The sequence below is a fragment of the Lampris incognitus genome, chromosome 11 (assembly GCF_029633865.1).
Source record: "Lampris incognitus isolate fLamInc1 chromosome 11, fLamInc1.hap2, whole genome shotgun sequence".
Classification (NCBI taxonomy): domain Eukaryota; kingdom Metazoa; phylum Chordata; class Actinopteri; order Lampriformes; family Lampridae; genus Lampris; species Lampris incognitus.
In genome coordinates, this window is record NC_079221.1 from 18,557,170 (window position 1) to 18,570,081 (window position 12,912).

Genomic DNA, 12,912 nt, shown 5'->3' on the forward strand with positions numbered 1-12,912 from the left:
TTTAATCGATCTTATCGATCTTAGGTTAGGGTAGCAGTTATAATGATAAAAATGAAAACAGGGGGAAAAAAGGGGGGGCTAACAAGAAGGATGTAAATCGAAGAGTTTCCAGTTCCAGGGAGTGTGTGAGGCAGATGCTAGTGGTGTGTATGTGCATGTGACGTGTCCACCTGTGAGTGCACAGGATTAACTCCAATTAATTCTGATGTCTGAAATCCGCTATTTATTGTAGTGCCCCTGAGCAGACAGGCTCTGCAGCCAAGATTATTTATACTTTTTAATTTAATTGTGGTGCTTAAAGTAAACAAGGATAATTCCTGGATGAGAAAAGCGAAAGAAATGAGTTAGTCAGTCTGTCATTCAGTCTAATCTGTTTTTTTGGTTTTGTTTTTTTTTGGTTTTGTTTTTTTTTTATTTTATTTTTTATTTTTTTTTACCAAGAAAACCTGTTTGTAACAACTAGTGCTACTATTTTCGTACAATTAAAGTATGCTTCTTAATGCTCTTTTTTTTGTCATAGATGTAGATAAGGTTTCAAATTCTGGATTTATAAGGACATTTTACCATCAGTTATAATAGGCTTGATTATTCGGAGTTGAGAGTTGTACTCCTGAAAGTTGATAGACACAGATATACTTCAGATCACTCTTACCCTGCTTTTGTGCAGTTAATACATTATACTTTAATTAAAAACTATTAAATACCATTTTTTAAGTTATTCAAAATATTTCAGAGGTCAATTTATCTTTCTTTTTTTTCTTTGGAATGTGTCAAATATCTTCGGTAAACAGAAATGAAATAACTTGTGTTTAAATTTCCAGAATGCTGTCATTCTGAAATGACTGAATTGCAGTAATCGGTACGTTTCGATTAAAATTTAACAGCTTACTCCACCTTAGTCTTTAGGGAATATATCCTTTGGTCATGTGTTTGTGTGCGTCTGTTCGTGGCTAATCTCGCATACTGCTGGGCCTATCATTCTAAAAAAAAAATTGCACAGTTATGACTGTATGATCAAGAACCTCTTCGTGGTTGCGGTGATTCAAACCTTTGAAAATGTTTGTTCTCACTACCACCGCTCCCTCTCTTCACTCACCCTATAACTTGCTTGACCAATGCTGCACTCTGTCGCCGCCCTATCTAAGTCAACCAGTTGACTTGGATAGGGCACTAAGAGTGTCAAACATATATTAGGGTATGAGTCTTGAAAGTAAATAAGAAGTCGATTGTATTTTGCAAGTCAGCAAATCATTCACTGCTTTTCTCAGCACGAAAACAGGAGGAACACCAGATGAACCAAAAATAATAACCTTTTTTCATAATATAATAAAGGGGGTCCTCCCTATAGTCCCCGGGTCCTATAGTCCCCGGGTCCTATGTTCCCCGCTTTGTATGAGACCGGGGAATATCGGACCTTTTTGTATACAGAGGGCCCTATATTCCCCACTTTTCCCCAAAAGGGTCCTATGTTCCCCGTTTTGTATGTGCAGGGAAACATGGGACCTTTCTTTATAAATAGGGTCCTATGTTCCCCGGGTGCCCTAGGGGAACATAGGACCCTATTTATAAAGAAAGGTCCTATGTTCCCCTGTCAGCAGGTTTGACGCTGTTTGGCGCAAAAAGTGCATTTTCAATAATGCATTATTTAGGGCAGATTATTAAGAAGACAATGAATCATACGATTTCTATTTTTATATCACAAAAACGAATTCACAAAGTCCAGGTTAGCTAAAGTATGTGGAAACTTTCGACACTAAACCAATTTCAACTTATTAGGCTATAGCCTATATTTGGGCGCATAACCCACCCCGGTAGTTCTCTGATATTTATGCGTGAAATGTGTCACTTATCGAGGAAAATGCGCCTCGCCGAGTAGGTGAGCTGGCTCGTCTGTGTCTGAATGTAATATAGTAAGCCTATGTTCCTTGGGCAATTGTACCCGGGCATAGCTCAGTCGGTAGAGCTCTCGCCTATGGATCGCAGGGTCGTGAGTTCGATCCCCGGTGCCGCCAACTCAGTGCATGAGTAGCACGTTGTGCGAGAAGTGCTGGGCGCTGAGGATAGGTGTTGTGTTCCGTCCTCAGCAGTCCATCTCCCAGAGGTCTAGCGCATTGTACCAGGGATAGACTCCTGCAAAAGCTGGCTGATACCGACAATAGGCCAATTCCGACCCACTTTTTCTATGTTCCCTAGAAAGCCATCGTTCCCATCATAACCACACCAGCTTATTGAGAAAAGCATCTGACAGATATTAGATAGAAACCATCTGCTCAGTAAGGCCCTTTAAGCATCATAATTGTAATAATAATAATAATAACATAATAATACTGACAATAATAATAGCCTAATAATAATAATAATGATGATGATGATGATGATGATGATGATAATGATAATAATAATAACAATATAGCCTTATATTAGAAATGCTAAAAATTGGATAATTGAAATATTTATAATTATAAAGTAGGCTAATATAGCATGGTAATAACAATAAAATAATAACAATATCTGCCTGTTCTCTTAAGATTTTAAGATGCTGTATGCTACAGAAATAACGGGACATAGGCCTAGGCTAATGAATACGCTTTTTTGACAAAATATGAATGAAAGGCTAATCAACAACGCTAAAGCTGAATCACAAAACACATATTGCTCGAAAAATAATTTTTAAATAGCCAAATGCACACATGATTTCGAGTTTGGAAATATTTAAGACTTGTCGTGGATGTGTGGTCATCTGCACGCAAGTTTCCTAGCGTTCTAAACCACATGATCAAAATTCACCAATGTCTAAACCGCCCGCCAACTTGCAACAATTTGCAACAATCGGTTGTTATCGGTGATAACTCGTGGACTCACTGTCATGTGCTTACTAGCCTACAAGAAGACAAACAATGGCGATAGTTATGGATGGTGATCGAGGGGGCAAAGTGTTGGTACATGAGAACTTCAGATATCAGAAGCACCGCACCAATAAAGACACCATTAGATGGAGGTGCTGGAGGTGGAACTGTAGAGTGCCACTGATCACAAATAGATTTGAAGTGGAGGACGTGGAAGCTAACATTATTGTGCACGATGTTGGGGAACACGTGCATCCCCCTGACGGAGAAATGGTGCACCGTGCAGAATTCCGACAGGGGGTGACTGCAGAAGTTGCGAGGGAGCCAACAGTCCCAATCAGAAGGATCTATAATGCGCAAAGGGTCCTGCTGCGTCGGCAACGTCAAATCCAGGGTGGCGGCGACAGACCACCACCACAAGGATTCCAGTCTGTAAGGACTGTTATGGCCAGAGCACGCGCAGCAGTCACGCCCCCGATTCCAGCTACACTTGAGGATGTCGTCATCGAAGGTGCATGGGCTGAAACATGGGACAGGGAACAGTTCCTCCTGCACCAAGACAACGAGTGGGCTATCGCTGTGTTTGCCACAGAGGGAAACATCAGGAAGCTGCGAGGCTGTGGAACCGTATATATGGATGCAACGTTCAGAACATGCCCCCGCCCCTTCAGCCAAGTTTTTACAGTACTTGGAAACATGCATGGCTTCGTTATCCCTCTGGTGCATGCGCTGATGGGCCAGCGCACAATTGGGCACTACCGGCAGGTGCTCGATTGCGGAGCGAGGAGATGCTCCCCCAAGGCGGAAGCCCAAGTGGAGGAGGTTGGAGGCCCGTCTCCTGCGGCTCAAGGGTCAACTGGATGCTGGTCACAGACATTTGGAATCATATTGGAGGGCTGTAAGCCACCACATTTTCAGATAGGCTGAGTAGAGGTTTTAGCCCCTCTTTGTTGAGTAGCCTAATGGACTAGGACTACTCATTTTGCTTTTTTGAAGAAGAAAAAAAGCCTTAACGTTAGGCTAGTTAGGCCTTGGAGATTTTTGTTTTAGACCATGCCTTTTCTGGGGGGCTTCTGCCATAGACCAACCCTTTTTCAGCCAAGGTTTTACTAGAAGCATTTTGTTATTAATAGCCTATTATCAGTGTTACTATTGATAGTATTATGCCTGTAATTGTTATTTGTTATTAGGCCTATTTTATAATTAGGCTATTATTGTTATTATTATTATTATTATTAGGCTGTTATTATTATTATTTATTATTATTATTATTATTGATATTATTACTATTACTATTATTATTATTATTATTAAAGAAGAACATCAAAGGATGTAAGGTAGCACTCATCAAATGAAAAAAAAGACACAATTCTCTATTTTACCATTTCATTGTTTGGCATCAGTCATTAACTTGGCCGGGTGGTCTTCTTCAGAAACCTTAATGACTGATGCCAAACAATAAAATGGTGAAATAGAGGACTGCCTCTGTTATTTTTTTACCATTTGGTGAGTGTTACCTTACATCCTTTGATGTTCGTCTTTGATTCATGTTTTTGGTTTAGCACCTCCACAAGCCTTTAGTTTTTTGAGAAGCACATATTATTATTATTAGGCAATTAGCCTATCGTGTAAGGTAGGCGGCCCCCGTTGATGGATACTTTGTGCTGGTCCTAAATTCCAAGTCCTGGTCTAAGTTCTCTGCCTAAAAAGTTCATCATTAAAGTCTTTTTGAAAGAAAGTCTGCCAAGTGATTTAATATGGAAAACGAACTGCAAAATAACAAGAAAGTGGCTGAAGTGTCCAGTGCTGTGCAAATTGAACTTTGAGCGAAGGTGGAAATGGCTAGGTTATACTGGTAGGCGGACCTTCTGCAAGACAAACTTGCGTTGATTGCCGACTGTCCATGCTGAGCCGGAGAGCCAACTAACTAGGCCTACTGCAGTAAATATTGGTAAGAAATAACAATAAAGCAAATAACAGCCTCCTCTAGGCCGAATTTGGATACACACTCAAGGTGGCCTGAGATATACAACAGCCAACAATGGTAATACGGCCTAATTTAATCAGCGGAGGAATAGATTGTCGTAGCCTACAACTCAGCCATGACCCCAGTTTTTATTATTTTGGACCCGTTAAGGAAATAATTTGCAAAAAGGGTTCTAAGTTCCCCGGTTTGTTCCTCGATTGGCAATAGCGGGGAATATAGGACCCTTTATTTGGAAAAAGGTCCTATGTTCCCCTGGAAACAGCGGGGAATATAGGACCCTTTTTCCAAAAGAGGGTCCTATGTTCCCCGGTGTCTATTGCAACTGGGATTATAGGACCTTTTTAGGGGAAAACGGGGAATATGGGACCCTTTTTTTTTCGAAAGGGGGGACATAGGACCCGGGGAATATAGGACCCGGGGACTATAGGCACGGCCCCTAATAAAGCTGGGTAAACTGTTTATGCTCACATGCGTGACTCACATCTACAGTTGACTCATATCGGGCAGTGACATAATCAAAAGTTATTAAAAGAATTTTGATAATCCAAAAAATGTGAAAGTTATAAAGGAACAACTTCCTCTAGGTTGCAGTCAAAACATGAAGTGTTGCATGTTCTTGTCGCTGCCTGATCTGAGTCATGCATGCATGAGCATAAATGGTTTACTCAGCTTTATTATATTATGAAAATAAAGACAGGGTTAGGGATAGACCATAATGGTCACATAGCAAACCTTTTCTTTTTGGATAGTGCAGGTTCATATTAGACTTGGTCACATTCGTGCGAGGTTCCGAGGCTTAGCATCCACAGACTGACAGGCAAAACATTTTTATTTGGTAGATTTTTTAGCTTGAGCGCTGCATATTCAAAAACAGCTTTCTTTTCCATATTTCCCTTTGAGTCGACTGCGCTAAAGCCATATAATGAAAGAAAAAAAATACTGATTTTTCTGTCCTTGTGTGCATGTATCTGTCTGCTGCCAATCTCGCAAACTGCTGGGCCTGTCAGCCTAATATTTGTGCACAGTTATGAGTGGTTGATCAAGAATCTCTCGTGGTTGCAGTGATTCAAACCCTTTGAAAACCCTATTTTATACCACAATTGAGGGCTAACTCCTCAGCTGGTTTTTCGCAGAGAAGGTGAGATACGCAGACAGTGCCTCCCTTTTTTTCCCTTCTGGTAGGCGAAAAAAGGGGTGATTTGTAGCCCAGTCCGAGCACCAGAGAAGGGGAGCTATGCCTGGTGGGGATCTGCACTCTACTACTCTACTAAGTGCACTCTTCTAGTCCCCCCCCCCAACCCTCTACTTTTGGAATTTGTTATTATGATGTTGTTGGTAGATGGTAGATGTAATCCAGTGTTTCCTTCAAAATCCTCTTGATCTATGAGAAATTTTGGTTGTGAGACCCAGATATAAGCAATGATCCCAGTATCAATTCTACTGATCAGTACCAATTTGCATTTTAAGAATGATCCCTTTTCAATCAGATATATGAACAACTGGGCTGTAGTTGCTGTATTTTTCAAGTGGGATAAGCAGAAATACCATCTGATGAATTTTACCCCCCACCCCCGCCCCACTCCAACTAGAAAAATGTATACACAGTTTTCCAGTTTCTACATTAAATGAAAATAAAGCTTGTTCTGTTTTTGTTGTTGCAGGTGGGTTTGCCAGCAAAGTCTGGGGTAGCAGGAGGCATCCTACTGGTCGTTCCCAATGTGATGGGCATCATGTGCTGGTCACCACCACTGGACAAGCTGGGCAACTCTGTTAGAGGCATCCAGTTCTGCACGGTATGGAATATCCCAAGAAAATTAAGGGCATATGGATTTACTGTAAAGACGTGTGCACGCACGCACACACACACACACACACACACACACACACACACACACACACACACACACACACACACATACAGGGTTGGAAAATAACTATTTTTGTGACAAGTGGATTCCAAATTCTACTAGCCACTCAATTTTTTTAGCAGCCACTTTCTTGTTTTTTTTTTTTACAAATTTATTTCAGATTTTTCCCTTTTTTCTCCCAATTTAGTGGCCAATCGATCCCTATTTTAATTCAAACACCCACCCTCGTACTTCATGCGTTCGCCAACTGCATCTCTTCGGCCGGCAGTCTCGAAGGAGACCGCCTCCCCACTTTCGTGACAAGGCGACTCCAGGCCGAACCACTGTTTTTTCCGACACACACAGAGACGCATTCACGTGACGAACGCAAGCCGACTCCGCCCCCCTCCCGAAGACAGCGTTGCCAATGATTGCTGCTTCATCGAGTCCGGCCATAGTCGGATCTGATGAGACCGGGGCACGAACCCCAGTCCCCAGTGGGCAACTGCATCGACACAAAGCCGATGCTTAGACAGCTACACCACCGCGGACCGGCCACTTTCTTGTTTTAACTGGCAGTGTGTAACTGCGTGTGAAAAATAATACAAGATCTACAATATTCAAGTATGATCCATCCATCCATTATCCAAACCACTTATCCTGCTCTCAGGGTATGTATATGTATGTATCAAGTATGATTAGTTAGGTAAATAGGCTATTGTGGAGTTAGAAAACAACGAGACAGGAGACGTGAGAGTAGACGTAGTCGAGGTAGTTTACTAGCTCCAACTTTGCATGTCATACGTTCGACAACGACACTGAACTCTGTACCGGAAGCGGAAGTGCATTATTTGACCCCTCACCTCTTCCCTTAAAGGTACACTGTCCTCTTAGGTGAATGTCTCTAGTTATATAGATGTGGGTCACCACACTATTTTATTTCATAAAGTATGTGGAGACTAAGCCTACACTTTAAGTCCCTGAGGGGTTGCTAGACAGGCACCTAATTTACACACTTGTAGGCACTTCGCGTTACGCGTGTCTATGAAATAAAGTTCAGATTTGTTTAAGTTGAAATGTTATGATATTTATTACTCACCACGATGTTTCAGTCCATAATCTATAAAACATCATAGATCCATAAACAGTCCAATATTCCGAACTCACACTCGTATCGCTTGCCAGCCTAGCGTGGTCTGCAGCAGCGAAGCAGTAAAAAACTGTGCTCCCCTCCGTCAAGCAACACCTATCACCTACATGAATGTTCCCACCTATATTGTTGTGAGCCCATGGCAATTAGAGTGACACCTCTGGACCAATTAAGTGCTTACAAGATGTGACCAAATGGCTCCTACAATGTAAATATTTAAACTCTTAAGGTAAATGCTGACATTCTCTCTCTCTCATGCATGTGCATAGTGTACACACACACACACACAAACCATGAACTAATGGAAGTTACATTTGATGAGTTGCACAGATTAAACAAAAAACAAAAACCTTCCTCCCCTCATCCCCATTCCCAGTTTGGGGGAATGGGGATGAGGGGAGGAAGTGTGGATCTTGTCATAGCCTCAGTTTTGGTGGTAGCAATGCTAAGACTGTCAGCTCCTTCTGGTCAGCAGGTTCAAGCCATCCAAAGGGCTCTGACTAGCGTGTAGACCACAGTGTGCTAACTCTGCTAACTAAACCAGCTGTTTATACTAGAATCAGACTCAGAATCATGTTTATTGGCCATGTAGGTCTGCACATACATGGAATTTGACTCCAGTTTCATGGCTCTCTCAGTGTACTTAACATAGAATAACAACACAACAATTTTCAGATATATACACAAGGATTGACTATATACAGGTGAAATGAGGTGGTAAAGTGCAGAGAATATATCAGAGATGCTGAAATAAATGTTAGCAGGTTACTTACATACATGCCTGAGGTAGATGGACATGACAGAGTAACAGTATACGTACAATGTACAGTACAGTATATACAAAATGGTTGGATTTATTGGACAGTGTTAAGCGTTCATTTGAATAACAGCCCACGGAAAGAAACTGTTTTTATATCTGGTTGTTTTGGGGTATAGTGCTCTGTAGCGCCTACCAGAGGGGAGGAGTTGGAATAGGTTGTGACCAGGGTGTGATGGGTCTGCATTGATGTTGCCTGCCCGTTTCCTGACTCTGGAGGTGTATAAGTCCTGAATGGAGGGCAGGTTGGCACCAATGATTTTCTCTACAGACTTAATTGTCCGTTGTAGTCTGTCCCTGTCCTGTTTGGTGATTGATCCAAACCAGACAGTGATGTGTGTGGAGGACAGACTAGATTATTGCAGTGTAGAACTGAATCAGCAGGTCCTGAGGCAGGTTGAACTTCTTGAGCTGGCAGAGAAAGTACATCCTCTGCTGGGCCTTTTTGATAATTGTGCCTATGTTGGATGCCCACCTTAGGTCCTAAGAGATTGTGGAACCCAGAAATCTGTAGGTTTTCACCGCAGACACTGTGCTGGTGAGTATGATGAGGGGGGCAGTGTTGGGGGGGGGGGGCTCCTCCTGAAGTCCCCTGTCATTTCCACTGTTTTGAGCATTTTCAGCTCCAGGTTGTTATGGCCGCAACAGAGGGTCAGCTGATCAACCTCCCTTCTATATGCAGAGTTGTCACCATCCCGTATAAGGCCAATGATTGTTTGTGTCGTCCACAAACTTCAGGAATTTAACAAATGGGTCTCCTGAGGTGCTGTCATTTGTGTAGAGGGAGAAGAGTAGAGGGGAGAGTACACATCCCTGGGGGTGTCAGTGCTGATTGTATGGGTGCTGGATGGGATTTTCCCCAGCCTAACCAGCTGCCTCCTGTCTGTCAGGATGTTTTTAATCCACTATCAGATGGGAGCTGGTACAGTGAGGCAGGTGAGTTTGGAGTGGAGGATATCTGGGATGATGGTGTTGAACGCCGAGCTGAAGTCCACGAACAGGACCCTTGTGTATGTCCCTGGGGAGTCGAGGTGTTGGAAGATGTAGTGCAATCCCATGTTGACTGCATCCTCCACTGACCTGTTTGCTTGGTAGGCAAACTGCAGGGGGTCTGGCAGGTGGCCTATGATTTCCTTCAGGTGGCTCACCACCAGTCTCTCAAAGGAATTCATGATCACAGACGTTAAGGCAATGGGCCTGTAGTCATTTAATCCTGTGATACGGGGTTTCTTGGAAATCGGGATGATGGTGGAGCTCTTGAAGCAGGAGGGGACTTCACACAGCTCTAGCGATCTGTTGAAGATCAGTGTGAAAATGGGGGCCAGCTGGTCAGCATAGACTTTCAGACAGGATGGTGATATGCCATCGGGCATGGTGCCTTCCTGGTCTTATGTCTCTGGAAGAGCTGGCGCACGTCCTCAACACAGTGAGACAATCTTCCTTTGAACTGCTGGCTGTTAAGCTGTATGGATTTACACCCACTGTTACTGCTGTTCTGTAAAACCACCCAAGCCAACTCTTGACAGTTTTAACCACCTCTGAATATAATCCTAATGGGGGATTTTAATGTTCATTTTGATAACACTGACAATTTGTTCACTAAAGATTTTAAAGCAATGTTAGAATGCTTTGATCTAACACAATACGTCAACTTTACAACCCACACCACGGGTCATATATATCCTTGACTTAGTTTGCTGTTCCAGCATCACACCATATAACATCACCTCTGCGAAACTACCCATCTCTGACCTTTAAGTTGTGTTATTCAATACCAACCTACTGCTTGGTAAATCAAGGGTGCATCGTACCATATCATACCGCGGCATTAGACATGTTAATCCAGAAGATCTCAGCAGTTTAATTACCTCGAACCCCATTGCTGCTCCCACCTCCTCATTCCCTGATCTAATGGACTACTACAGTGATAGTTTATCTCCCTCACTTGATATAACAGAAAGTTGAATCAGTTCATCTGGACACAATGTTTATTGGGAGAAACAGTTCATCACTCATCTAAGTGACGTTTTCAGTCTCAACTGACAGCAGGTATTCCCGCCCTTATAAACAGCACAGTGACATAACGACCAAAAACAACAATCAGTTTCATATGCAAATTGATGTGACCATTAATTAGAGTTACAATGACCCATTTGTACAATTCATAGAGGATTGGAGGGAATAGTTGCAATTACAGCATTGTAAGATGGTGACAGATGTACTCTTAGGCCCCCCCCACCCACCCTCCCGGTTCAGGGATGGTCGTTCCCTCTTCACAAAGATGGCCTCTTTGACTCCCCGTTCAAACAGTGATGTGCAGTCAGGGGAGGCATGGTAGGCAGTGCCTCACCCAGGCTAATAAGAAGAAGAAAAAAATGAAATATCATGATAGTTACAATTTTGTTTTAATTTATTTATTTATTTGTGTAACTTTAATTTGTTAAGATTGTTGTAAAAAATAATTTTATAAAAATCATGTAAAACTTGTTGTTTTATCAATAAAAGGCATGCCCTATTCAGGATGGCTTGCTCCCAAAGCTAGCATTCGTGAATGCAGGCTGCTGAGGCAGAGTCTGCTTGTGCCTCTCTCTGGCGTGTGGAATGAAAGTAAATGGTTTCGGAGTTTTGCGCATGCGTAGTCTGTTCTAACAGTGTCTTTCAGTATCAACGATGAGGCACATCTAACCGGCCTCGCGTTTTGTGAACAGATGTATTTTGACTCCCTCCCACCCTCTGGCTTGCCGTCTTCTGCCTACCCAGCCATGGACCTCACTGCACGTTACTGCGTTCAAACCATCGTTCCTCCATATCAAGGATGTGCACATCCTCATCCTTGCTGGAGTGGCCACTGGCCTGTAGATGGTTGTAGACTGCAGAGTCTTGACCTGACAAAGTAGCTCTTCTGTGATGTGCCATCCTCTTCACCAGCAGCTGTTTGGTTTCCCCGATGTACAAGTCACAGCAATCCCCCTAGCATTTAGCAGCATACATACACTATATTGTTCTGTTTGTGCCAGGGGATTCAATCCTTGGGGTCGACTGATTTCTGGCATAGCGTGTTTTGGGGTTTGAAAGGAACTGAGACATGATGTTTTGAAAATATGCGTTTCAACTGTTCAGACACTCCCGCCACATACGGAATCACCACTGGTTTACGCTTAGGCAACTGTTGGCCTTCTCTCTTCAATCAGCTGATGCACTGTTTGGGCATCTTCCTGGCTTTGACAAATGCCCAGTTAGGATAACCACACTTTACCAGGGCCTGTTTAATGTGGGATTTCTCCCCTTCCCCGGCCGCAGTGTCAGTGGGGACATTGTCAGCTCGGTGGTACAGCATCCCGATGACTCCTAGTTTGTGCTCCAGTTGATGATGAGAGTCAAACCTTAAGTACTGATCACTATGTGTTGGTTTATGGTAAACATCAACAATAAAATGCCCCACATCACCAACAGCAATTTCACTGTCTAGGAAGGGTAACTGTTCATTTTTCACATCTTCCATGATTAACTTGATGTGGTTGTCCACAGATTTAACGCGGTCATTGAACTGTGGTATGCCCTGAGACTTCCTTTTAGCCCAGGTGTTGTCCACATACCTGAACTAATGGCTAGGTGGTGCCTCTGGATAGGACACCAGAGTGCAATATTCCACTTCCTCCATATACAGGTTGGCCACTATAGGTGGAACTGGGGAACCCATAGCACACCCATGCTTCCGCCTGTAGTACTGCCCCCTGTATGTGAAGTACGTGGACTGAAGACACAGCTTCAGGATCAGACACACTAGATCAGTGTTAAGGTTGGTCCTATTGCTAAGGGTGGGTGGAGTTGTCTTGTAATTTCATATGGACTACCTACACTGCTTCATCAGCAGGAACGCACATGAAGATGTAACATCATAAGAGACCATTGTTTCATCCCCCTCCATAATGATGTCCCTCACCTTATCCACAAAATCCATAGTGTTCTGAATGTAATGTTTGTTACTGCTTACCAACGGGTTAAGAATAGATGCCAGAAACTTAAAAAATGTTATAGGTCACTGAGTTAATCATACTAACAATAGGCCGTAATGGCACACCCCGTTTATGTATCTTAGGTAAACCATACAGACTAGGTGTAGCTTCCCTGGGTTTAATCTATGGTACAAAGTTCTGTCAATACCATTGTCCTGTTATAACAGCTTCAGACAATCTATCACCTTTTTCTTGAAACCACTGCCTATATTTTGTTTCAGGGGTTCATAAGTATTTATGTCGCCGAGT

General features: G+C 42.8%; 1 protein-coding gene across 3 annotated transcripts in view; it reads left to right on the forward strand.

Annotated features, from left to right (window-relative positions):
* The window catches only part of glsb (glutaminase b), a 62,421-nt gene that overhangs the window by 33,211 nt on the left and 16,298 nt on the right, over positions 1-12,912 (forward strand). For all 3 annotated transcript variants that reach the window (XM_056289055.1, XM_056289056.1, XM_056289057.1), the window contains exon 13: positions 6,495-6,626. In XM_056289055.1, the coding sequence (XP_056145030.1) occupies positions 6,495-6,626 (132 nt within the window). The remainder of the gene's footprint in view (positions 1-6,494; positions 6,627-12,912) is intronic.